Source organism: Hypanus sabinus, chromosome 31, assembly GCF_030144855.1.
Source record: "Hypanus sabinus isolate sHypSab1 chromosome 31, sHypSab1.hap1, whole genome shotgun sequence".
NCBI classification, from domain to species: Eukaryota; Metazoa; Chordata; class Chondrichthyes; order Myliobatiformes; family Dasyatidae; genus Hypanus; species Hypanus sabinus.
Window position 1 is genome coordinate 33,539,033 of NC_082736.1, and position 24,048 is coordinate 33,563,080.

The following is a 24,048-nucleotide window of genomic DNA, read 5'->3' on the forward strand; positions in this document are numbered from 1 at the left end:
AGAGAACAAGTTAATGCAGGAAGCACAGAAACCAATGGCTTTGTGTTCATGAGCCTCCCCTGCACCCCTTTCTTCATACCCCTGGAGGCACCCAATCATTGGGGCACTAAACCTTCCGGTTATTGTAGGGGAAACTAGCACTGGGCTCACTGACCGAGTATACTGACTCCCCTCCTTCACATGGGAGGAATCACAGGTTTGGTACATTTAGGGATGGCAAAGGAGGAGGGTGGCAGGGTAGTGCAGCGGTGAGTGCAATGCTTTGCCATTCCTGCTGTCTGTGAGGAGTTTGTACATTCTCCCTGTTAGGGTTAGCGAGTTGTGGGCATACTTAGTACCTGAAGTGTAACAACACTTGTGGGGTGTCCCCCAGCACATCCTCAGTCAAGTCACTTTTATTGTCATTTCGACCATAACTGCCGGTGCAGTACATAGTAAAAATGAGACAATATTTTTTCAGGACCATGGTGTTACATGACACAGTAACCCAGAACAAAAACAGACCTACTCAGAACTGCATAAAGTGCACAAAACAGTGCAGGCACATCAGGCTATGACGCATTTCACACACTGTTTCAATGTGGGTGTGACAAATAAAGCTAACCTTTATCTTTATCTAATCTTCACCCCCCCCACCCACACAACCCAGGGGAGTGATTCTAGGTACGGGCACAGGTTAAGGTCCTTGGTCTCAAATTTATGTTGAAGTTTATTGTCACCTCACCATACAAAAACAAAGCAATGCTCCTCTGAACCACAGTGCAGCACAAAACCTATACACTCAGCAGATTATTAAAAACAAAATATAAACCTCAGCGCTTAAGCCTACATGATCCCCGTTCATGGAGCATCAAAGCAAAATAACCCGAGATTCCCCTCACCAACAGGTCTCCATCTCAAAGACAGGTTGAGCTATTCTACACTCACTACAGGCATAGCTGATGGTACAATAATCTCACTGGCCATTAGTATTTCTAGAGTCTGTTTTCAAAGAAGCAGACTGGTCATTAACAGAGTTATCACACAGCAATCCAATTAGTTCCCACTCTTTCCCCGTGGACTCTGCCAAATGTTTACACAATTTCGCCAAAGGGAGGATGGGTTTCTGCTCCAGGGTCCTGGGTATGGTAGAAAAGCAGATGATCTAACAACTATTGCACGGTTGGTATAGTAGCCATTTTGAGACAAAGGTCACTGCAGCACAGAAACAGGCTCTCTGACCCACCTAGCCCTTTCTGCACTGTTACTTTGCCTAGACCCATCAAACCACACTCAGACCACAGCCCTCCATGCGCCTCCCACCCATATACTTACCCAAACTTCTCTTAGATGTTGCAATTGAAACTACATCTATCACTTCTGATAGACAATAGACAATAGGTGCAGAAGTAGACCATTCGGTCCCTCGAGTCTGCACCGCCATTCTGAGATCATGGCTGATCATTCACTATCAATACCCAGTCCCTGCCTTGTCCCCATATCCCTTGATTCCCCTATCCATCAGATATCTATCCAGCTCCTTCTTGAAAGCATCCAGAGAATTGGCCTCCACCGTCTTCCGAGGCAGTGCATTCCACACCTCCACAACTCTCTGGGAGAAGAAGCTCTTCCTCAACTCTGTTTTAAATAACTGACCTTATTTTCAATCCATGCCCTCTGGTACTGGACTCTCCCAACATCTGGAACATATTTCCTGCCTCAATCCTATCAAATCCTTTAATTATCTTAAATGTTTCAATCAGATCCCCTCTCAATCTCCTCAATTCCAGAGTGTACAAGCCCAATCTCTCCAATCTCTCTGCGTAAGACAGTCCTGCCATCCCAGGAATCAACCTAGTGAATCTACGCTGCACTTCCTCAATTGCCAGAATGTCCTTCCTTAAACCTGGAGACCAAAACTGTACACAATATTCCAGGGCCCTGTACAAATGCAAAAGAACATCCTTGCTCTTGTATTCAATTCCCCTTGTAACAAAGGCCAACATTCCAGCTTGTTCCACACTTGCACCATCCTGAGTGATGAAGCTCCCCTTAAATATTTCACCTTCCACCCTTAACCCCTGACCTCCAGTTCTCCTTTCACCCAACCTCAGTCTGCTTGCATTTACTCCAGTTATACCCCTCATAATTTTGTATATGATCAACTCTCCCCTTACTCTCCTACACTCAAGTCCCAAACTATTCAACATTTCCCTATGACTCAGGCCCTCAAGGCCCAGCAACATCCTTGTACATTTTTTCTGTATTATTGATTTTTTTCTGTCAACGACAAATGGTCTTCACTGAAAATATGATTTTACTGTTCTTTCTCTGTCTTTTTAAGTTTTGAATCTGACACTGTGGAAGCTGCAGTGCAGTAGCTTTTTGAGTCGGTGGTGAGGAAGGGAAATGCAATGTTGGCATTCATTTCAAGAGGACTAGAATATAAAAGCCAGGATGTAATAGAGGCTTTATAAAGCACTGGTGAGATCTCACTTGGAGTATTGTGAGCAGTTTTGGGCCCCTTATCTAAGAAAGGATGCGCTGACATTGGGAGGGTTCAAAGGAAGTTCGCGAAAATGATTCCGGTGTGGCAGCCCGCACATGCGGGACTCGGACCGCCATCGGAAGCCGCAGGCAGACACATGGTAGCGCGTTTGGAACTACCCGCTCGGGACGGACCTTCCAGGGACAGTCTGACATCACGTCCGCCCTGCGGGCCCATGGGAAGATTTAAGCACACGATTTTTAATCAGTAAAGGCATTCTGAGTTCAGCTCTCTCTGTCTCTGTGTGTTTCTTTAGTAGCACCTTGTGCGCGACTACACTGGGATTGAAAGGGTTATCATACGAGGAGCGTTTGATACCCACCAGAATTCAGAACGATGAGGGGTGATCTCATTGAAACCTATCAGATGTTGAAAGGCCCCAAAAGAGTGGATACGGAGAGGATGTTTTCTATGGTGGGTGAGTCAACGACCAGAGGGCACAACCTCAGAATAGAGGGATGTCCTTTTAGAATGGAGATGGGGAGGAATTTCTTTAGCCAAATAGTGGTGAATCTGTGGAATTCATTGCCATAGGTGGCTGTGGACGCCAAGTCATTTAAAGCAGAGGTTGATGGATCCTTAATTGATCAGGGCATGAAGGGATACGGGGAGAAGGCAGGAGATTGGGGCTGCAAGGGAAAATGGATCAGCCATGATGAAATGGCGGCGCAGAGTCGATGGGCGAAATGGCCTAATTCTGCTCCTGGTTTTATGCTAAGGGTAAAATAACATCCAGGCAAGGATGGATTATGTAGATCTTGTGCAAGAAAGATCTTTGAAGAGCACAGCTTCTCTTTGTACAGCAGGGTACTGGAACCATTTGGCATATAGAGACAAAACAAGGGTGTCACAGAAGGATGTACGGCACATGCACCAACTAAAGGACAATTACTTTACTAACTTCCAAGTATCCAATTGGTTGTTAGCTGGCGGTTGTTACTGACTTGTCATATTCACTGTGAATGGCAATTGATCTTGCAAATAAGGAATTTGAACATGCAGTTTACCAAATGGTCAATATCCGTATCTGCTGGTCAATCTGTACAAGAATGACATTTCCCTGTTCAGACTTCAGAACAGTTTGCCGATAGCGGCTGGGCACAAATAAATAAAGTGAGATTGAAGAACGAATGAGAGTTTTCAGACTCCAGTTCATCGGTGATGACGACATCACTCTTAACACACGAGTGCACATCACAACCCTCTCCTTCCCCCCGCCAATCCTGGTCTCCAATGCTCAGCGCTATGCACAAACAGCTGCCCGCTTTATGTAAATCAGTGTTTGCATTTCAAAAACACTTTCCTGATTAGGAGTTCCCAGCGAATGATCTGGTTATCACACGAGGTGGCGTACAGTTTAAGTTTTACAATCCACGTAGGACACGATAAGAGGGAAGCCCCGGCAACACCGTCTTCACTTACTGTGACAACTCTCGCAGGTCAGGCCAGCGGCCGGCTTCTGGTATCCTGTTGCGCCATTCATCAACCCTCCTTTTGACCCCACGGACACAATCTGATTGGGATTTGGTTTCGTGCTGTGGAATTGGGGGAGAAAAATAAAACAAATACATCTTTGCATTCAGACCACTAGCAAAAGATAGGAAAATAAAAATTCTCCCTGGTTTAGAGGGCATGAGCTGTCACGAGAGACTGGACAAACTTGGGTTGTTTTCTCTGGAGTGGGGGAGATCTGATAGAGGTTTATAAGATTATGAGAGACACAGACAGAGTGGAGAGGGAGTATCTGTTTCCCCAGGGTTGCAATGTCTAACACCAGAGGGAATGCATTGATGGTGAGGAGGGGGGGGGGGGTAGGCTCAAAGGGGGTGTGAGGGGTAATTTTTTTTTAAAACTCAGAGTGGTGGATGCCTGGTATGTTGGTAGAGGCAAATACATTAGAGGCTTTTAAGAGTCATTTGGATAGGCACATTATGTAAGGAAGAGGGAGGGTTTTTAAAAATTTATTTCTTAGCTGGTTCAGCACAGAAGGCACTATTCCTGTGCTGTACTGTTCTATGTTCTAAGTACAAGTGAGAGAAAGCCACAATAAGTGGGTCAAGATGAGGAAGGAAAGGGTGAGGTGGAATACAAACACTGACAGCGATCAGCTGGGTCCCCTGTGCACTTGAGATCCACAACAAATACCCGGAAACAAAAAGGAAAATCCCCAGCAGGGTTTTAAGTGTTGAGAAAAATATTACAAGTCGTGATGAAAAGATAAGCAAATGCAATGTTTGCGTTTATTTTGAGAGGACTAGAAAACAAAGATCAAGGATGTAATGCTGAGGCTTTATAAGGCATTGGTCTGAAAGCACTGTGAGCCCATTATCATTGGAGAGGGTCCAGAGGAGGCTTACGAGATGATCCCAGGAATGAAAGGGTTAACATATGAGAGTGTTTGACTTCTCTGGGCCTGCACTTGCTGGAGTTTAGAAGAAGGAAGGGACGATCTCATTGAAACCTATCAAATATTAAAAGGCCTTTGATAGAGTGGATGTGGAGAGGGTGTTTCCTATAATGAGAGTCTGGGACCTGAGAACACAGCCTCAGCATAGAAGGATGTCCCTTTAGAACTGAGATGAGGAGGAACTTTAGCCAGTGAATGGTGAATCTGTGGAATTCTTGCATCTGCACAGATGGCCGTGGAGATCAAACCATAGAAGCATGGAACATAGAAAACCCACAGCATAATACAGCCATAGAGTATGTTTAAACGAGTTTGATGGCTTCTTGATTGATAGGGATAAGTCTGCTCAGCCATGATTGAATGGCAGAGCAGACTCGATGGGCTGTATGGCCCAATTCTGCTCCCTTGGCTAATGCCCTATGAAACGTGGCAAGGGATGTGTGTTCCAGTGGTTTAGTATTGACGATTCAAGGTCTCAGGATTAATCACTCACTTACTCTCAAAAATAATTGGGGCAAAATATTTGTGACTGGTGCCCACTGATTTAACACTGGGTCAGTAACATCACCAGGAGGGCACCACAGTCGCACTGTGCTTTCCTGTGTTGGTTCTAACTTGGGTCAAGGATCAGCTTCACTCGTCAAATACTTTATTAGGTACCAGTGTGGAACTGGCGTGGTCTTCTGCTGCTGTAGTCCATCCACTTCAAGGCTTGCTGTGTTGAGCTTTCAGAGATGCTCCTCTGTACACCACTACTGTAATACATGGGTATTTGAGTTCCTGTTGCTTTCCTGGTCCACTTGAACCAGTCCAGCCAATCTCCTATCACCTCTCTTATTAACAAAGCACTTTCACCCACACAGCTGCCGCTCACTGGATGTTTTCTTCATTTTTTTGCACCATCCTCTGTAATCTCTAGAGACTGTTGTACGTAAAAATCCCGGGGGATCAGTGGTTTCCCAGATACTCAGAGCACCCCATCTGGCACCAGCAATCACTCCACAGTCAAAGTCACTTAGATCACATTTCTTTCCCATCCTGAGGTTTGGTCTGAGCAACAACTGAACCTCTTGACCATGTCTGCATGCCTTGAGTTGGTGCTGCATGATTGGCTGATTAGATATTAGGAATTTACTGTGGGGTGTCAGTCAGGGTGTGACATGCAAAACAGCAACTTTCAACAATTATATATAAAAAAGAATTACATAAAATAAGTTCAGAGGTTAGGATATGGAACAAAATGTGCATAAATATAAGTACGTGTTTACACTGCATTGCACTGTAAACCCTTCAAGCCACTTTCAAGCCAGTATAAAGTGGTTAAAGGTGTTTACAGTGCAGTGCCTAGGATAATCGATAGAGGGGGCTGGGGGCTAACTAGAACGGTCGATCAGATTAAAAGCCCATGGAAGGCAGCCTTTTAAGATGGCATGAAGTGTGTGAAAATCTCAGGAGATCGGCAGCTTCTGAGATACTCAAATCACCCCATCTGTCATCAACAATCATACTGCCGTCAAAGTCACTTCCATCACATTTCTTCCCCGCTGTGGTGTTTGGCCTGAACAACTGAACCTCTTGACCATGTCTGCATGCTTTTATGCCTTGAGTTGCTGCCACATGGTAGCTTTACTAGATATTGGCATTAACGAGCCAGTGTACAGATGTCCTGAATGAAGTTGCCATTGAGTACATTTTCATTGCAGTGTTAATTGAATTATGGAAGTCTACAACACATTACAGGCCCTTTAATCCACAATGTTGTACCGACCATGCAACCTACTCAAGAAACTGCCTAGAATTACCCTAGCGTGTAGCCCTCTATTTTTCTAAGATATTTTTGAGAGGAAGTCTAAAGAGTCAAGGTGTGAAGGAGAATTCTAACTTTGTTTTAAACTTTAGGATTTTTATTTTGCAAGGTCTGGGTTTAATGTTCCTTCACAATGATCATACCTCACTGAGCCAGGCCCTTCAGCCCACCGAGATTGCACTGACCATCAAGTATTCATTTTTACACAAATTCTACCCTCGTAACTCACAAAATGGCACAGGGTCTCAGCAGGCCAGGCAGCATTGATGGAGAGGAATAGCTTAATGAAGGGTGTCAGCCTGAAACACTGACTGTTAATTCCTGTCCATCAGGCTGATGGTGGTGGTATAATGGTGTGGGGATGTTTTGTTGGCACAAACAAGGAACCTTAATACCAATCTTGCATTGTTTAAATGCCACAGACTACCTGAGGATTGTTGCTGACCACGTGCACCTGTTTTATGATCACAGTCTACCCAGCTTCTAATGGCCACTCAGTGTAAATTATCCTGTCATTACCTCTACGTTTTGAGATCTTGTTAGGTGCAAATTGTTCTACCATCACAGGAATGAAAGCACTTGATTATCAAGGTTTTTTTAAAAAAAGTCACTGGAGAAACATTTAACTTATCACATGTTCACAGAAGTCACGATAGTGCAGAAAGCCACTTACTAAGTGGGGATGTAGACCTGCTTCAACTTGCTGTCAGCTTCAGCTACTTTCAACCGTTTCTGCAGTAAAAGGAAAGAAAGCCGATTAAAGACAAAAATCCTTCCAGAGCCAAAGAACAGCTCTTGCGGAAGCTGTCCGTGCTTATCTGAGGTTGTGGATATATCCATTGATGTATAGGCTGGTGGCAGTGGTGCAGTGACGTGGGGAATGTTTTCTTGGTACAAGTACCAATTTTGCATTGAGAATACCAATCACAGACTACCTGAGGATTGTTGCTGACCACGTGCACCTGTTTATGGTCACAGTCCATCCAGCTTCTAATGCAAATTATCCCGTCATTATCACTATGCTTCAGGATCTTGTTAGGTACAAATTGTTCCACCAATTTTTCCAGGAAAGATGTGTTCACAATCAACAATGCTGCAGCCAATAGCAACTACTGATGTCATGAGTGACCCTGCAATGAGACTGACCTTGGAACAAATACCGAAAGACCCACACGCATTAACTGACCATTTGGAGAATCCAAATAACAACACACACAAAATGCTGGTGGAACACAGCAGGCCAGGCAGTATCTATAGGGAGAAGCGCTGTCGATGTTTTGGGCCGAGACCCTTCGTCGGGACAAAGAATCCTCTTGTATCCTAGAAGATACAAAAGCTCACTGATGTTGCCCCATTGCAGTCCAGTGCGGACCATCTAGATTTCACCAGAGATGCAAGGATAGTCTTCTGGAATGTGTCCTTCAAGGATTTAGGGATTTACGTTGAAGTAGGTTGGGAAAAACCAAGATTGAAAAAAAAATTAAAACAGCCACATTAAGTTGTACGGCATCTCATCTTGTAACATCTAATTATTTAGTAAGATCTGATATTTGTGTAATCTTGATGCAAAAAAGGCCTGTGCACTTGTAACTTTAATGTGCTTTCATGGGCACATTGATTAGATGTGGTAAGGCAAAGTGTACTGGAACAGGAAAGAACTCTGAATTCGGAGAGGTTTTTAAAATGACGCAGGCTGAAGAATTCACCCCTCCAAAAAAAAAACAGCAGCACTGTCTATGACAATGCAGAAGAGGGTGCTCAAGGAAAACGCAAACCAGTGGGTTTTACATCTAGAAGGAAGGAGTTAACAGGAAAGGACGTTGTTCCTGGTTATTACTACAATATGCAAGAGCTGGCATCAGGCCATCACCTGTACTTTAATCAGATCCTTCAGCTCAATGGAAAGGTGAAAGTGTGGGGAAAATTGGCAAAATGAAAAACAGCAACCGTTACTTGCAACGAATGTTCTTTGTGTGGGCAGTAACACAGCAGCTGCAGTACCTTTCCTTGAGGGCAGCCAGATCTGGTGATGGGGCACCTTGTCAGGCCCAGAGGAGATTTAGCGAAGGTTCACATTATGCACCCATTATGGGACTCTACATATAATGCAGCTTCTCACCTGCTGGATGTATCTGTCCGTGGTCTTCCACATGTAATAGAATTGGACAATGCTTGCCAGCGATTTCCAGGGCAACTGTGTAAAGGAGATCAATAATAAGGAAGTGAGAGCAAGTTCACGCAAGGAGAAGTAGGAATCGGAGGCACAGAGACCATTATCAGTATGGGCGAACGAAAGGTATGAAGTAAATAATCAACCTTATCTTAGCTTTAATACATTTTGAAAGGTGGAACAGACGGGTGACAAATCATCTGGCACACAAGAGATTCTGCCAAGGCTGGAAATATTGAGCAACAAACATAAAAAAGGCTGCAAAAACACAAAGTTCAGAAGTTTAAAGTAAATTGTATTATCAGAGTACATACATATCACCACATACAACAGTGAAATTCATTTTCCTGCAGGCATACTCAGCAAATCCATACAATAGTAGCCATAACAGGAATACCGAAAGATCAACCAGAGTGCATAAGACAACAAACTGTGCAAATGCAAATGTAATTGCAATAAATAACGAGAACATGAGATAAGAGTGCTTAAAGTGAAACTACTGGTTATAGGAACATCTCAATGAATGGGCAAATGGGTGTAGTTATCTCCTGTTATTCAAGAGCCTGATGGTTTGAGTTACTTCTCTAAGAAATCAAGATACTTGAAAATTGATCTTTCATAAGAACAGGACAGGATTTGGATGTAATATACATTCAGAAGGTGGTCTTCTTGCAGTGAGCAGTCGCTCCAGCATCTTTTTACTATACCTTGTTCCGTAAGAGACAAGAGCAGAATTAGGCCATTTGGCCCATCATGGCTGCTCTGCTATTCAATCATGGCTGACATATTATACCTCTCAACCCCATTCTACTTACTTCTTCCCGTAACTTTTGACGACCTTACTAATCAAGAGCCTATCAACCTAATATACACAATATACAGCCGTCTGTGGCAATGAATTCCATAGAATCACCAGCCTCTGGCTAAAGAAATTCCTTCTTATTTTTGTTCTAAAGGGACATTCATTCTCTTATTTAGTTACTCAGATTTAGTGACACTGAATCTGTGGTGCAGAAGGGAGAGAAGATGATGAGGAATGCAGTAGTCATAGGAGATTCCAGTGAGGGGGAACAGACAGGAGGTTCTGTCAGCCTGCTAAAGATACCAGCATGGTGTGTTGCCTCCTAGGTGCCAGGGTACGGGATGTCTCAGATCGTGTGCAGAATATTTTGAAGGGAGAGGGTGATCAGCCAGAAGTCTTGGTACACGTTGGTACCAATGACATAGGTAGAAAAAGGGAGGAGATCCTGAAGACAGAATTCAGGGAGCTGGGTAGGAAGCTAAAATGCAGGACCTCCATGGTAGTAATCTCAGGATTGCTGCCTGTGCCACATGCTAACGAGTGCAAGAATAGCATGATCCAGCATATTAATGCGTGGCTGAGAGACTGGTGTAGGGGGCAGGGCTTCGGGTTCCTGGATCACTGGGGCCTCTTCTGGGGGAGATACGACCTGTACAAAAAGGACAGGTCCAATAACCTAGCAGGCAGGTTTAATAGAGCTGTTAGGGAGGGTTTAAACTAATTTTGCAGGAGGATGGGAACTGGAGTGATAGGGCTGAGGAAGGGGAAAACAGAAATAAATCAAAGATAGCATGCATCAGAGATGACAGAAAGGACAGGAAGAAGTTGAGGCATAATCACAGCCAGTGGGATGAGTTACACGGCAATAGAGGCGTGGTGCAGTTAAAACAGAAAGCAACAAATACTGCACTGAAAGTGTTGCATTTGAATGCACACAGCATAAGAAGTAAAATGGATGATCTTGAAATTCAGCTACAGATGGGCAAGTATGATGTTGTGGCCATCCCTGAAACTTGGCTAAAGAATGGCTGCCACTGGGAGCTGAACATCCAAGGATATATGGTGTATTGGAAAGATAGGTTAGCAGGCAGAGAGAGAGGTGTGGCCCTGTGTTTAAGAAATAATATTAAATCATTAGAAAAGATTGACATAGGATCAGAAAGTGTAGAGTCTCTATCGGTGGAGTTAAGAAATGGCAAGGGTAAAAGGACCCTAATGGCAGTTGTGTACAGGCCTCCAAACAGCAGCCGGGATGTGGATTACAAATTACAGCAGGAAATAGAAAAGGTGTGTCAGAAAGGCAATGTCATGATAATCATTAACATGAAAGTGGATTGAGAAAACCATGCCAGTACTGGACCTCAAGAAAATTTGTAAAATGTCCAAGGGATGGTTTTTTAGAACAGCTTGTTGTTGAGCCCACTAGGGGATTGGCTGTGCTGGATTGGGTGTTGTGCAATGATCTGGAGGTGATAAAACAGTTTAGGGTTAAGGAACCCATAGGTAACAGTGACCACAATATGATTAGAGTTCACTTTGAAATTTGAGGAGAAACTAAAGTCCAATGTGTCAGTATTTCAGTGGAATAGAGGAAATTACAATGGCATGAGAGGGGAACTGGCCAAAATTGACTGGAAAGGGACATTTCCAGGAAGGACAGCAGAGTTTCTGTGAAAGTTTCCAGGAGTTTCTGTGAAAAATGAGGGAAGTACAAGACAGAAATATTCAAAATAAGAAGACATTTTCGAATGGAAGAAGGCTGCTACTGTGGCTGACAAGTGAAGTCAGAGCCAAAGTAAAAGTAATAGGAATAGGAATTTTCAGATTGAGAAGCTTTTTAAAAACTAAGAAGGTCATTAGGTCATGGAGAGATTGCAGAGGCATAACAATGATGCCTGTGCAAGACATTAAGAGGAGTAGACAGAGTGGATAGTCAGCGCCTCTTCTCCAGGGCACCACTGCTCAATACAAGAGGACATGGCTTTAAGGTAAGGGTAGGAAGTTCAAGGGGGATATTAGAGGAAGGTTTTTCACTCAGAGAGTGGTTGGTGCGTGGAATGCACTGCCTGAGTCAGTGGTGGAGGCAGATACACTAGTGAAGTTTAAGAGACTACTAGACAGGTATATGGAGAAATTTAAGGTGGGGGATTATATGGGAGGCAGGGTTTAAGGGTTGGCACAACATTGTGGGCTGAAGGGCCTGTAATGTGCTGTACTATTCTATGTTCTATGTTTAATGATCTTTCAAGAATTGATAGATTCTGGTATTGTACCAGATGACTGGAAAATTGCAAATGTTACTCCACTACTTAAGAAGGGTGGGAGACAGCAGAAAGGAAACTGTAGACCTGTTAGCCTGACATCAGTGGTTGGGAAGTTGTTGGAATCCATTACTAGGGATGAGATTACAGAATACCTGGAGGCACATGACAAGATAGGCCAAAGCCAGCATGGCTTCCTGAAAGGAAAATCCTGCCCAACTAATCTACTGCATTATTTTGAGGAAATTACAAGCAGGGTAGACAAAGGAGATGCAGCGAATGTGGTGTATTTGAATTTTCAGAAAGCTTTTGACAAGGTGCTGCACATGAGGCTGCTTAGCAAGATAAGAGCCCATGGAATTACAGGGGAATTCCTAGCATGGGTGGAATTGTCAGAAAACAGAAAGTGGGAATAAAGGGATCCTATTCTGGCTGGCTGCCAGTTGCCAGTGGAGTTCCACAGGGGTCGGTGTTGGGACTGCTGCTTTTTACAACGTATGTCAATGATTTGGACGATGGTATTAATGGATTTGTGGCTAAATTTGCCAATGATACAAAGATAGGTAGAGGAGCAGGTAGTGTTGAGGGAAGCCTGCAGAGAGACTTAGATAGTTTAGGGGAATGGTCAAAGAAGTGGGAAGTGAAATACGATGTTACAAAGTGTACGGTCATGCACTTTGGTGGAAGAAATAAATGGGCAGGCTATTAGTTAGATAAGATTCAAAATGCAGAGATACAAAGGGACTTGGGAGTCCTTGTGCAGGATACCCTAAAGATTAACCTCCAGGTTGAGTCGGTGGTGAAGGCGGTGAATGCAATGTTGACATTCATTTCTAGAGGTATAGAATACAAGAGCAGGGATGTGATGTTGAGGCTCTATAAGGCACTTGTGAGAAGACACTGAATATTGTATGCCATTTTGGGCTCCTTATTTTGAAAAGGATATATTATGACATTGGAGAGGGTTCAGAGAAGGTTCACGAGAATGATTCCAGGAATGAAAGGGTTACTGTATGAGGAACGTCTGGCAGCTCTCGGGCTGTATTCCCTGGAGTTCAAGAGAATGAGAGGGGATCTCATAGAAACATTCCAAATGTTAAAAGGCCTGAACAGATTAGATATGGCAAAGTTATTTCCCATGGTGGGGGAGTCTAGGACAAGAGAGCACATCCATTTTGAGCAGAGATGCGGAGAAATTACTTTAGTCAGGTGGTGGTAAATCTGTGGAATTTGTCACCACGAGCGGCTGTGGAGGCCAAGTCATTGGGTGCATTTAAAACACAAATAGATAAGGTTCTTGATTATCCAGGGTATCAAAAGAGATGTGGAGAAGGCAGGAGAGTGGGGATGACTGGACGATATTGATCAGCCCATGAATGAATGGTGCAGAAGACTTGATGGGTCAAATGACCTACTTCTGCTCCTATAGTTTATTGTCCACCCACCTTAATATTAGAATCATGCACTGAATCAACAGGAGCTTTAAAGTTCCATTCATCACATCTGCACGGAAAGCAGCTCCATGCACCAGGGACCCCCATCACCCAGACCATGCTCTCTTCTCATTGCTGCCATCAGGAAGGTACAGGAGCCTCAGGATCAGGTTTAGGAATAGTTATAACCAGAGGGGATAACTTCACTCAACTCCATCCATCCCAACACCGAACTGCTCCCACAACTTGTGGATTCACTTTCAAGAGCTCTTCATCTCATTGTCCCAATATTTATTGCATATTTATTATTATTGGTTGTGTTTTTTTTGGTTTCTTTGTATTTACTTTGAATGCCTGGCAGAAAATGAACCTCAGGGTCATATGTATTTTGATAATAAATTTACTTTGAACTTTGAAGCTTCGTGAGGTTCTGTGTTGTTATAATTCATTGAGAAAGGATCTAGTGATTTTCCGGGGTATATGGTGAATCAACTCTTCTCGGGCTTCCTTCCATTGGGGCGGACTACATGGGATTGACTTTGGGACAAAACTACTGTGCCAATTGGTTTTGGCACCGCCTGGTGAAGGAAGCCATCAAAATAAAACTAGAGGAAAAGAACTTTAACAAAGACGAAGGTCTCAATCTAAATAAGAACTGGAGTTCAACTGAAAACAAGGTGGGAGAGCGGAAACCTGATTGGATGAGAAATAGCCAATCAGGAGGGATGAAATACCACCCCTGCCCAGGCATCATCTCTGGAGAAGATGGCCGAGTTTGTCATTGAAACAGTGGTTATAATATTACGGCTGGAAGCCCAAGAGGAGTTTGCCATATTCCCATTATTTACCAGATAGCAGTAAAGACAATAGCAGCTTGGAGCAACCCTGCTAAGATCTGTAACGTTCAAATACCAGAAACCATGAAGGCGGAGTAGCGCAGCAGATTGTGTAACACTCTGAAGCACCAGCAGCGATCTGGGTTCAATTCCTGCCACCATCTGTAAGGAGCTTGCAAATTCTCCCCGTGACTGCGTAGGTTCTCTCCCACATTCAAAGGTGCACGGGTTAGGGTTAGTAAATTGGCACCAGAAGCATGGCGACACTTGCGGCTTGCCCCCCAGCCCATCCTTGGACTTCGTGGGCCTTTGATGCAAAAGCTGCTTTTATGTTTCATTATGCGTGTGCACCTCTTCACTAACTTTGTTGAACGAGATTTCCCCCTTGTGTTAGTCACTTCCACCCTGGGAAAAAGTCTCTATCAATTCCTCTTATCTTTATTAGTCACATCTCATCTTCTTTCAAGGGTTCAATTTAACATCAGAGAATGTATACTATATACAACCTGAAAGTCTTGCTCTTCGCAGACACCCACCAAACAGAAAAAAACCCAATGAATGACAGCAACCCCAAAGCTCCCCCCTCACTTGCTCCAGCAAAAGCACCAAATACCCCGCCACACCACCATGCAGGAAATAGAAAAGCCCCCATCAGCTCAAGTCCATCAAAAAAATACTGTCCATCCCAACACTTGCACATCTCAGGAAAACTCCCCAGCTTGCTCAAACTGGCCTCATGAGACATGCTATCTAATTCAGGCGGCATCCTGGATCCTAAATCTCCCCTCCGTTCTCTCTAAAGCTTCCAGATGATTCAAAGTTTCTATGATGCAGCCAGAATTGAACACGATACTCCACTTGTGGTCTAGTTGGGATTTTGTAGAGCTGCAACGTTACCTCACAGCTCTTGACCTCAATCCCTGGACTAATAAAGGCCAACACACCTTCTTAACCACCCTATCAACTTGTGGACCCCAAAATCCCTCTGTACCTCCATACTGCTAAGAATCTTGCCATTAACCCTGTGCTCTGCCTTGAAGTTCAACCTTCTAGTGAATCACTTCACACTTTTCTGGATTGAACTCCAACTGCCAACACTCTTACTCGATACAGAAGATGGTTTACTGTAGTTATGGCAGCAGGGATCAAAAGCGGGTTGAGGAGACGATCTGTGAGGAAGTCAAAGGGTTTCACCCCATTCCCTGCTGCTCTGTTTCCCACCAGACTTTACGCCCATTGGCTTACTGACCACTCTATGCAACGCCAACAGGCCAAGAGAAATAACTCACAAAGTCCTGCCGAATGTCAGTGAAATCCTTGCCGTATTTCTCCAACGCCTCCTCAAAGAGCATGGCCTCAGAGGACGACCACTCCTCCATCTCATCCCGACATAGTACAGGCCCCCCCTGGGGAACGAGAGTTGACATGGCTTTGGCGAGATCGTAGCAGTTACGTTGCAGCGTATCCATAGCGTGGAACTGGAATACCAACCAGAGGCAAGGTGTCAGACAGGAAAGGGCCAGAGTGCATTGAAGAAGAAAAGTTGCCCCTTCTGTTACACCATTGAGAGACTGGTCGCAGGCTTGATAGCTAGATCATGTGCGTGTGGAGGGAGGTGGGGGAATCAAACAGGGCAACCTCGCACCACAGTCACCGTCCCAATAACCCTGACCAAAACCTCCCAGCACAGTCCCCAGAAGTCTCCCCGCCAAGCCGAGATCGCTTACCAGCGTGATGTCCCTGGAGGCCGCAGCTGCACTCATGTGTAAGCTCGGCTGCCGGATGGAACTGCTGCAGTCTAACGCACGAGCAAAGGTCCCCACCGCCCTGTCGAGAGAGAATAAGTGAGCTAAGCATACTTGAGAAGCCAGTCGGACACTCCAGATACAATGATGGTGATCACAGACTGAAACTATTCCTAGCAAATCCATCTCTCAAACGCCCTTGCTTCTGCCCATCCCTAGGTGCTTGATATGGTGGCTGGATGTGATTTCTATCCACATGCTGGAGCTGTATTTCTCCAGAACTTCACTGGCTGCATAGCCTTTCGGAAAAACGTTAGCTGCTTTTGTTTACTGGAATTTATTGAGGTACAATGCAGAATAAGCCTTTCTTCCCCTTCGAGCTTTGCTGTGCAGCAATCCCGTTTTAATCCGAGCCTAATCACAGGACAATTTACAAAGACCAATTAACTGACCAACCTTTATGTCTTTGGACCATAGAAGGAAACCCACGCAGTCACGGGGAAAACGTACGAACTCCTTACAGGCAGTGGTGAGAATTGAACCCGGGTGGCTTGTACTAGAACGTCATGCTAACCACTACACTATCATGAAGGAACGACCTGAAGCAGCATAGCTTCATTTTATTCGGGCCATGGGTGAGACCAGAGTCAGTGGTGGGTATGGTTGTCTCCTGGACTGGGGGGGGGGGGGGGGGGGGAAGCTGGAGCACCAGAAGAAACCCACACTATCACGGGGAGAATGTACAACTTGGAAAGATGAGAGGTGTTGTAACTTTTTTAAAATTCTCCAAGATTTTAACAGGATTTACATTCTCCCCCAGGGGCTGGCAAGAACCACGAATGCAGATTTGAGGGCATGCCATTCAGGGTCAGGACTGAATGCAGAAAAATTTTCTTCACACGGAGGGCAGATTATCTTTGGATCTTTCTATCCAAGGGATGCTGTGCCATCGAGTTGAACTTCAAGTTTATTGTTACACATGCACATACAACCAATGAAACAATGTTTCTCCGGACCATGGTGCACCCAGAAAACACAGAACAAAATATTACCATCAATAAGTTAATAAGATAAAATAAATCATTCAGAATGAATGTAGTGGGCAGTAAACAGATCGCTGTCCTAGTGACAAGAGCTCGGTGGCAGCTCATTAGTCTCACAACCTGAGGGAAGACGCTGTTACCCAGTCTGGCAGTCCCAATCCTGATGCTCTTGTACTTCCTTTAGATAGTAGTGGGTCAAAGAGATTGTGGGAAGGGTGGTTGGGATCCTCAACAATGCTTCGAGCCCTTCATATACCACACTCCCAGTAAATGCCACAAATAGTAATGGGTTTGGGGGAGATAGACAACCGTGATGCTCAGCAAAACACTGAGAATATTCAGGGCACAGTTTTTATTTAGATAATTTTAGGATGTGGGGTAAGTGCAGGGAAGTGGCAAAGAGGGGAAGGTCAGCCCTGGAGCAGCGGGTGTGAATGGCTTGATGGCTTCCCTTTCATACGCTGGCCACGGCTTTTTCCTCATGGGAGATGGACACAAGTTCCAGGGTGACAGGAGGTAGCAGAACGCCTGTACATGCAAGCTCACCGAGCAACAACGAGAAACTGGTCAATTTGCCGGTCAGTTAGTGGATTGTCCGGATCCCACACCTTGGTTTCCATCTTCATCTGGTTCCTATTATCAGACTCGCCTGAGAAGCAAACAGAAAAAATATTAGAGGGATAGAACGCTACAGGGCAGAAACAAACCGTTTTAGTCCGAGAATGTTGGATTCGGCAATTTCCCAAACTAAGAGGTTCCTCTAAAGTCAACAGTGAGGGAAAAAAAGGCTGTTTTATTAAATTTTATGAAAACAAAGAACAAATAAGTTGTGATCTTATAAAAAAAAACTAGTTCAGTCTAAAGAGATAACAAGATATTCCATGATAACAACTTGCCAATGAAAGAGCCAGATTCAAGTGGTGTGACACCTTCTGCTGAAAAACTAAGAAGCTTCTGGAAAAATACAGAAGCAGCTATACAATTACAAGTCAGTCCACATATGGAATATTGTGAACAGTTTTGGGCCAGATATCAAACAAAGGATGTACTGCCATTGCAGAGGGGACTAGAGTTTTATGAGAGGGATCCTAGGATTGAAAGGGTTAAAGTACAAGGAGCTTTTGATGGCTCTAGGCCTGTACTTGCTGGAGTTTAGAAGATGTTTCATTGACACATATTGAATATTGAAAGGTGTAGATAGACTGGACATGGAAAGGACATTTCCAATACTGGGAGAGTCGAGGACCAGAGAGCACAGCCTTGGAATAGAAGGAAATTAATTTAGAACAGAGATGGAGGAACTTCTTTAGCCAGAGGGGTGGTGAATCTGTGGAATTCATTGCCACAGTTATTGGGTATATTTAAAGTGGAGGTGAATAGGTTTGTGATTAGTAAGAATGCCAAACGTTACTCAATGGGGATAATAAATCAGCCATGATGGTAGAGCAGACTCAATGGGCCAAATGGCCTAATTCTGTTCCTCTGTTTTATGGTCTTATGGAAAATTCACTGAACAATTACATGTATATGGGTGATTATATGAAAATATAAGCAGGCACAAGAAAGATTAAATTATGAGAATAACAATTTTAAACTTTAATCCAACAAGAGATTGGGGTTGGCTGCTTAAGTAAAGGGACTGTGAGATTGCGGATATGTGCATGTATGATTTCTGCTCGTTACCTTCTTTCAATTTGTCAGGGATGTCAGCCTGGTATTTGGGCCCAACTCTTATGTCGCCCTGGTCAGCGATCAACGTCTTCTGCAAGGGGTCGAACACCAGAGAGTAGTAGAAACAGTCCTGCGGGAGCACAAGAAGTGGCTGACTCAACAAGAAAAACATACCAGGGTCAGCTAGAGATGGCAGAGCTGTGCAGAACACTCGTCAGCTGTCAGCTGGAGCGGTGGCCAGCACACAACACGAAGGCTCTGACAAAGCTGGAGAAAGTGCAGGAGATTTGAGAGGAGAATTAGGATTATAAAGAGAGATTGGCTAAAATAAGCTTTTCTCTTCTGGAACACAAAAATATAACAACAGGACCTTTCATTGAGGGGCATAAGATGACATGGTGTGAATCATACTGATGGACTTCATTCAGCAGAACATAGGTGTAAATTATAAACACAAGGGATACTGCAGATGCCGGCAATCCAGGCCAACATACACAAAATGTTGGAGGAGCTCAGCAGGTCGGGTAGCGTCTATGGAGAGGGATAAACCTTGAATGTTCTGGGCTGAGGCTCTCCATAAAGACCATTCTTTGCACATCCTGATGATGGGTCTTGGCCCCGAAACAGCCACTGCTTATATGCTGCCCGAATGGCTGAGTTCCTCCAGCATTTTATGAGAGTTGTTTTGGTGTGTGCTGCTAGGTGTGAATTATTTAGTAGAAGATTACAAGGCGGTTAATTTTTTTTACATCCAGAGTAGTGGGGATCTGGAAGACAGCAGATGAAAGTGTTGGGAATAAGAAACTGTCCTAATATTGTACTAGCATGTTCACCTGACTTTGAGATGATGCCAATGATTCTAAACAGCCAGCATGTGCAAAATGGGGCAAATGGACTTCTCCACAAAGATTTGCTGCCGAACCTGTTGTTAATTTATTTTTGATTTGCAGCACTCTGCTCCTGGGGTAGCTGCAAACAAGGAACTTTTCATCTTCTGAACTTGCATTCTGAGCTGACCATATTTGATCATACAGAACGGAGCAGTAATAATGATTGTTAATAATAATGTATTATACCCAGCAAACGTACTGTATTCTCAAGTTGGAGAAATAAAAGTGACAATGCAGACTGTAAATTAAAACAGCGAGCTGTCGGTCTCCCCTCTTGCTGTGGAAAGAGTGATACCTCTCTCTCCCAGTGAGAGAGCCTGTGGTATGTTGAAGTGCTGGGTAAGGGACTGCTGTTTTTGATGGACTCAAATTTCTTGGTGTTCACCTGGCAGAGAATCTCACCTGGTCCCTCAACACCAGCTCCATAGCAAAGAAAGCCCATCAGGGTCTCTACTTTTTGTGAAGGCTGGGGAAAGTCCATCTCCCACCCCCCCCATCCTCATCACATTTTACAGGGGTTGTATTGAGAGCATCCTGAGCAGCTGCATCACTGCCTGATTTGGAAGTTGCACCATCTCAGATTTCAAGACCCTGCAGCGAATAGTGAGGTCAGCTGAGAAGATCATCGGGGTCTCTCCTCCCGCCATCATGGACATTTACACTACACGCTGCATCCGCAAAGCAAACAGCATTATGAAGGACCCCATGCACCCCTCAAACTCTTCTCCCTCCTGCTGTCTGGGAAAAGGCATCGAAGCATTCCGGCTCCCATGACCAGACTATGTAACAGTTTCTTCCCCCAAGCCTTCACTCCTCAATACCCAGAGCCTGGACTGACACCAAATTACTGCCCTACTGTCCTGTTTATTATTTATTGTAATGCCGGCACTATTTTGTGCACTTTATGCAGTCCTGGGTAGGTCTGTAGTCTAGTGTAGTTTTTTTCTGTGTTGTTTTTACGTAGTTCAGTGTAGTTTTTGTACTGTTTCATGTAGCAGCATGGTCCTGAAAAAACACTGTCTCATTTTTACTATGTACTGTACTAGCAGTTAAGGTCGAAATGACAATAAAAGTGACCTGACTCGACTCTAGACGCTGGTCTCTTTGGGGCTTTGCTATTGCTTGCTCAGTGAGTGGGGGTGGGGTCAGATGTTCCCTGCTGAACAATTGGTGGACGGTTGTGGGGGGGTGGGGTGGGGTTTGGGGTTCTAACATTTTTCTGCCATTCACTCTTTTGGGTTTTTTCCCTCTGTTTTGTGGGTGTCTGCGAACAATAAGAATTTCAGGCTGTTTGCAGTATACATTTTCTGATATTAAATGGAACCATTGAACCATTGGGAATTGAATCAGGGTAGCACAGCTGTCAGCGTAATGTTTTCTGATTCAAGCGACCTGGGTTTAGTTCCTCTGCTGACTGTAAGGAGATTGTACACTCTCCCCCATTTTTGTTCTAGTGCTCTGCTTTCCTCCCGCATTCCAAAGGCATTTTGCAAAGGCTAACTCATTGAGTATCTTTGAAGTGGAGGCTGATTGGCTCTTGATTAGTGAGGGCGTCAAAGGCTATGGGGAGAAAGCAGGAGAATAGGGCTGAGAGGGATAATAAAATTAACCATGATGGAATGGCAGAGCAGGTACAATGAGCTGCATTGTCTAATTTTGCTCCTATGTCTTATGGGTTATTAAATTGTGAGCATGCTATGTTGGCGCTGGAAGCGTGGTGACACTGGATTGCGTTGATTATTGACACTTTTCACTTTATTTATTTTATTTAGAGGCACACCGCAGAACAGTCCAAGGAGCCTCACTGCTCAGCAACACAGCTCGTTAACACTAGCCTAATCACAGAGCAATTTACAATGACCAATTAACCTATTGAGCTGTATTCTTTGGAATGTGGAAAGAAACTAGAGCACCCGGAGGAAACCCACATGCAAAAGAGGACGCAGGACCTTCTTACAGATGACACGACACCCCTTGTGATGTGCGTGTGACAAATAAAGCTGATCCAGTCAGGTAACTAATGCAATGTAGTGCCAGTTAGCTGGTGGAAAACAATCTCGATACAGCACCAGCAGCACAAAACTCCAATGGTTTTAGCATCGAGAAATGCCCCAAGCCACTTTTAAGGACAAAACACACTGACGTAGTGGCGCGAGGTGGGTATTAGGGCAAGTGACCAGACGGTCAGTCAGTGATGTGAATTTTAAAGAAAATCTTAAAGGAGTGAGGGGTAGAAAGCTTCAAGGAGGGAATCCAAAGGTATGTTGTCAATGAGGCATTGAGTATCCACTGCAGATTATGGACGGTCCCAAGCTCAGATGCTAAAGGAGGAAGGTTAGGCATGGTGGAAGCAACCCCATCCCGTAAAAATCCAGAGCCACATAAACACTGATGGAAGCTCCGGACTCTGGTGAGCCGACACCCCTGTACAGGTGATGGGCTTAGGTAAGCAGGTCAGGGAGTACAGGTGGGGATAGGTGAATGAGAATTAGGTCACAGGCAGCAGCGCTTCAGAGGCCAGGTTTACGCAGGTTGGAAGAAGAGTACACGGTTGGGAGGGTGTTGGAAGTTACAGAGGCATGGGTGAGGGGTTCATCTACTGGGCTGAAGCAAAGGGAGAGTTGGTAGATGAAAACTGAGAATCACCTCTCTATCCAGGTATTCGCTCAGCTTCTCCGTCTCATTCAACAAGGCCACATTACACTTCCCCCTGAGAAACAAAACGGCACAATTAGACTGATCCAGGTCCGCAGTCAGTTTTGTCAAAGTCCACGGGAATATACGCGGGAAATCCAGGGTAACAGCCACAAAATACTGGATGAACTTATGATCTCAGCAGGTCAGGCAGCATCTATGAAGGGGAATACCGAGTCCACTTTCATCAGGACTGAGAGGAGCAAAAGCCAGATGGGGGAGTACAAGCTGTTGGGGGATAGGTGAGGGGGAAGGTGGGATGAAAGAAGAAGCTGGGAGTTGATCGATGAAAGAGACAAAGGGCTGAAGATGGAATCTGATAGGAAAGGAGGGTGGACAATGGGAGAAAGGGAAGGAGGGGAAGCAGAAGGAGGAGATGGACAGATGAAGAGGGAGAGTAACATCAGAATGGGAAATGAAAAAAAGAGCATAGAAGGTGGAGAACATCATTCACCAATCACCTCCCAGCTTCTTACTTCGACACCCTCCCCCACTCTCCCAAGTTCCCCCTCACCTACCACCCACCAGCTTGTCTTCCTTCCCCTTCTGTCCCCTTCCTTGCCAGTCTTAATGAAGTGTCTTAGCTCGAACGGCTGACTGTTTAGTCCCCTCTGCAGTCGCTGCCTACCTTGCTGAGCTCCCCCAACGCTTTGCGTGTTGCCATGGGAACACACCACCAACCTGGACATTCATTTCCAGCGGACATTTAATATCATTGGCAGCAGAATGGATTCCGTGTTGCCTAGACTAGGCTTTTGAAAGATGAAGGCTTGTCGGTTCTGGTAGGCACTAAATTGAGATCCTGGCTTCACGTTCCTCAGCGCCAATGTGTTTCTAACTTACACAGTCCTGGATTTTTAAATCCCTGAAGCTTTGCACTGCCCTCTCTGTGTAACCTCATCCAGACCTTGGGATCCGATGCATTCCTCCAGTTCTGATCTCTGGGTCATCCCCAATTTCCATTGGTCTAGCACTGGCAACCACATCTTCAGCTGCTAGAACATGCTCCCTATATTCCTTTGAGGCTCCTCAAAACCCATGACTTCAGTCACCTCCAATACTTCCATTTTTTTAAATTTAGAAATGCCCTTCCAGTCCAAGGATCCTGCACAGCCCAACAACACTGTGACCAATTAAGCTACCAACCCGTGCATCTCTAGAAGGTGGGAGGAAACCGGGGCGTCACAGGGAGAATGTACGGACTCCATACAGACAGCGGAGGAATCGAAACCAGGTAGCTGGCACTGTAATAGCGTTATCCTACCCTTTCACTCCAAATATCTCCCACAGAGTCAAAAATTGGCCTCTCAGTAATTAGTGTTTGGTTCATAACTCTGAGACCAAAAGGAATGATAGCCCAGCAGTTAGCGTGACACTATTACAGCTCAGGGCATCAGATTTCAGAGTTCGACTCTGGTGTCATCTGTAAGGAGTCTGTACGTCCTCCCTATGACTGCCTGCATTTTCTCTTACATCCCAAAGGTACACTGGCTAGTAAGTTAATTGTAAATTGCACTGTGATTAGCTTGGGGTTAAATAGGTGGGTTGCTGGGCAAGCAGCTTGTTGAGTGACAGGGCTATATCTCTAAATAAGAGGAGGCTGGTCAGCTTTTTATCTTAAATAAGGACAGGAAAGGACAAGTAAAACTATGAGCTTGATGCTCACCTCAAACTACACTTGAAGGCAGACTGTTTGGGGTACCTAAAGCATCTTATTGAACCAGAGTCAAAAGCTTATGTAAGACAATATGACATCAACTAC

At 44.7% G+C, this 24,048-nt stretch overlaps 1 protein-coding gene across 4 annotated transcripts in view; it reads right to left on the reverse strand.

The window, feature by feature from the left end:
- Positions 1-24,048, reverse strand: part of mta2 (metastasis associated 1 family, member 2) — a 108,655-nt gene that overhangs the window by 23,220 nt on the left and 61,387 nt on the right. For all 4 annotated transcript variants that reach the window (XM_059955380.1, XM_059955381.1, XM_059955382.1 and 1 more), the window contains exons 5-12: positions 22,239-22,302; positions 18,715-18,832; positions 17,578-17,680; positions 15,971-16,070; positions 15,533-15,721; positions 8,861-8,935; positions 7,415-7,473; positions 3,950-4,062 (exon numbers count right to left, since the gene is read on the reverse strand). In XM_059955380.1, coding sequence (XP_059811363.1) covers positions 3,950-4,062; positions 7,415-7,473; positions 8,861-8,935; positions 15,533-15,721; positions 15,971-16,070; positions 17,578-17,680; positions 18,715-18,832; positions 22,239-22,302 — 821 coding nt within the window. The remainder of the gene's footprint in view (positions 1-3,949; positions 4,063-7,414; positions 7,474-8,860; positions 8,936-15,532; positions 15,722-15,970; positions 16,071-17,577; positions 17,681-18,714; positions 18,833-22,238; positions 22,303-24,048) is intronic.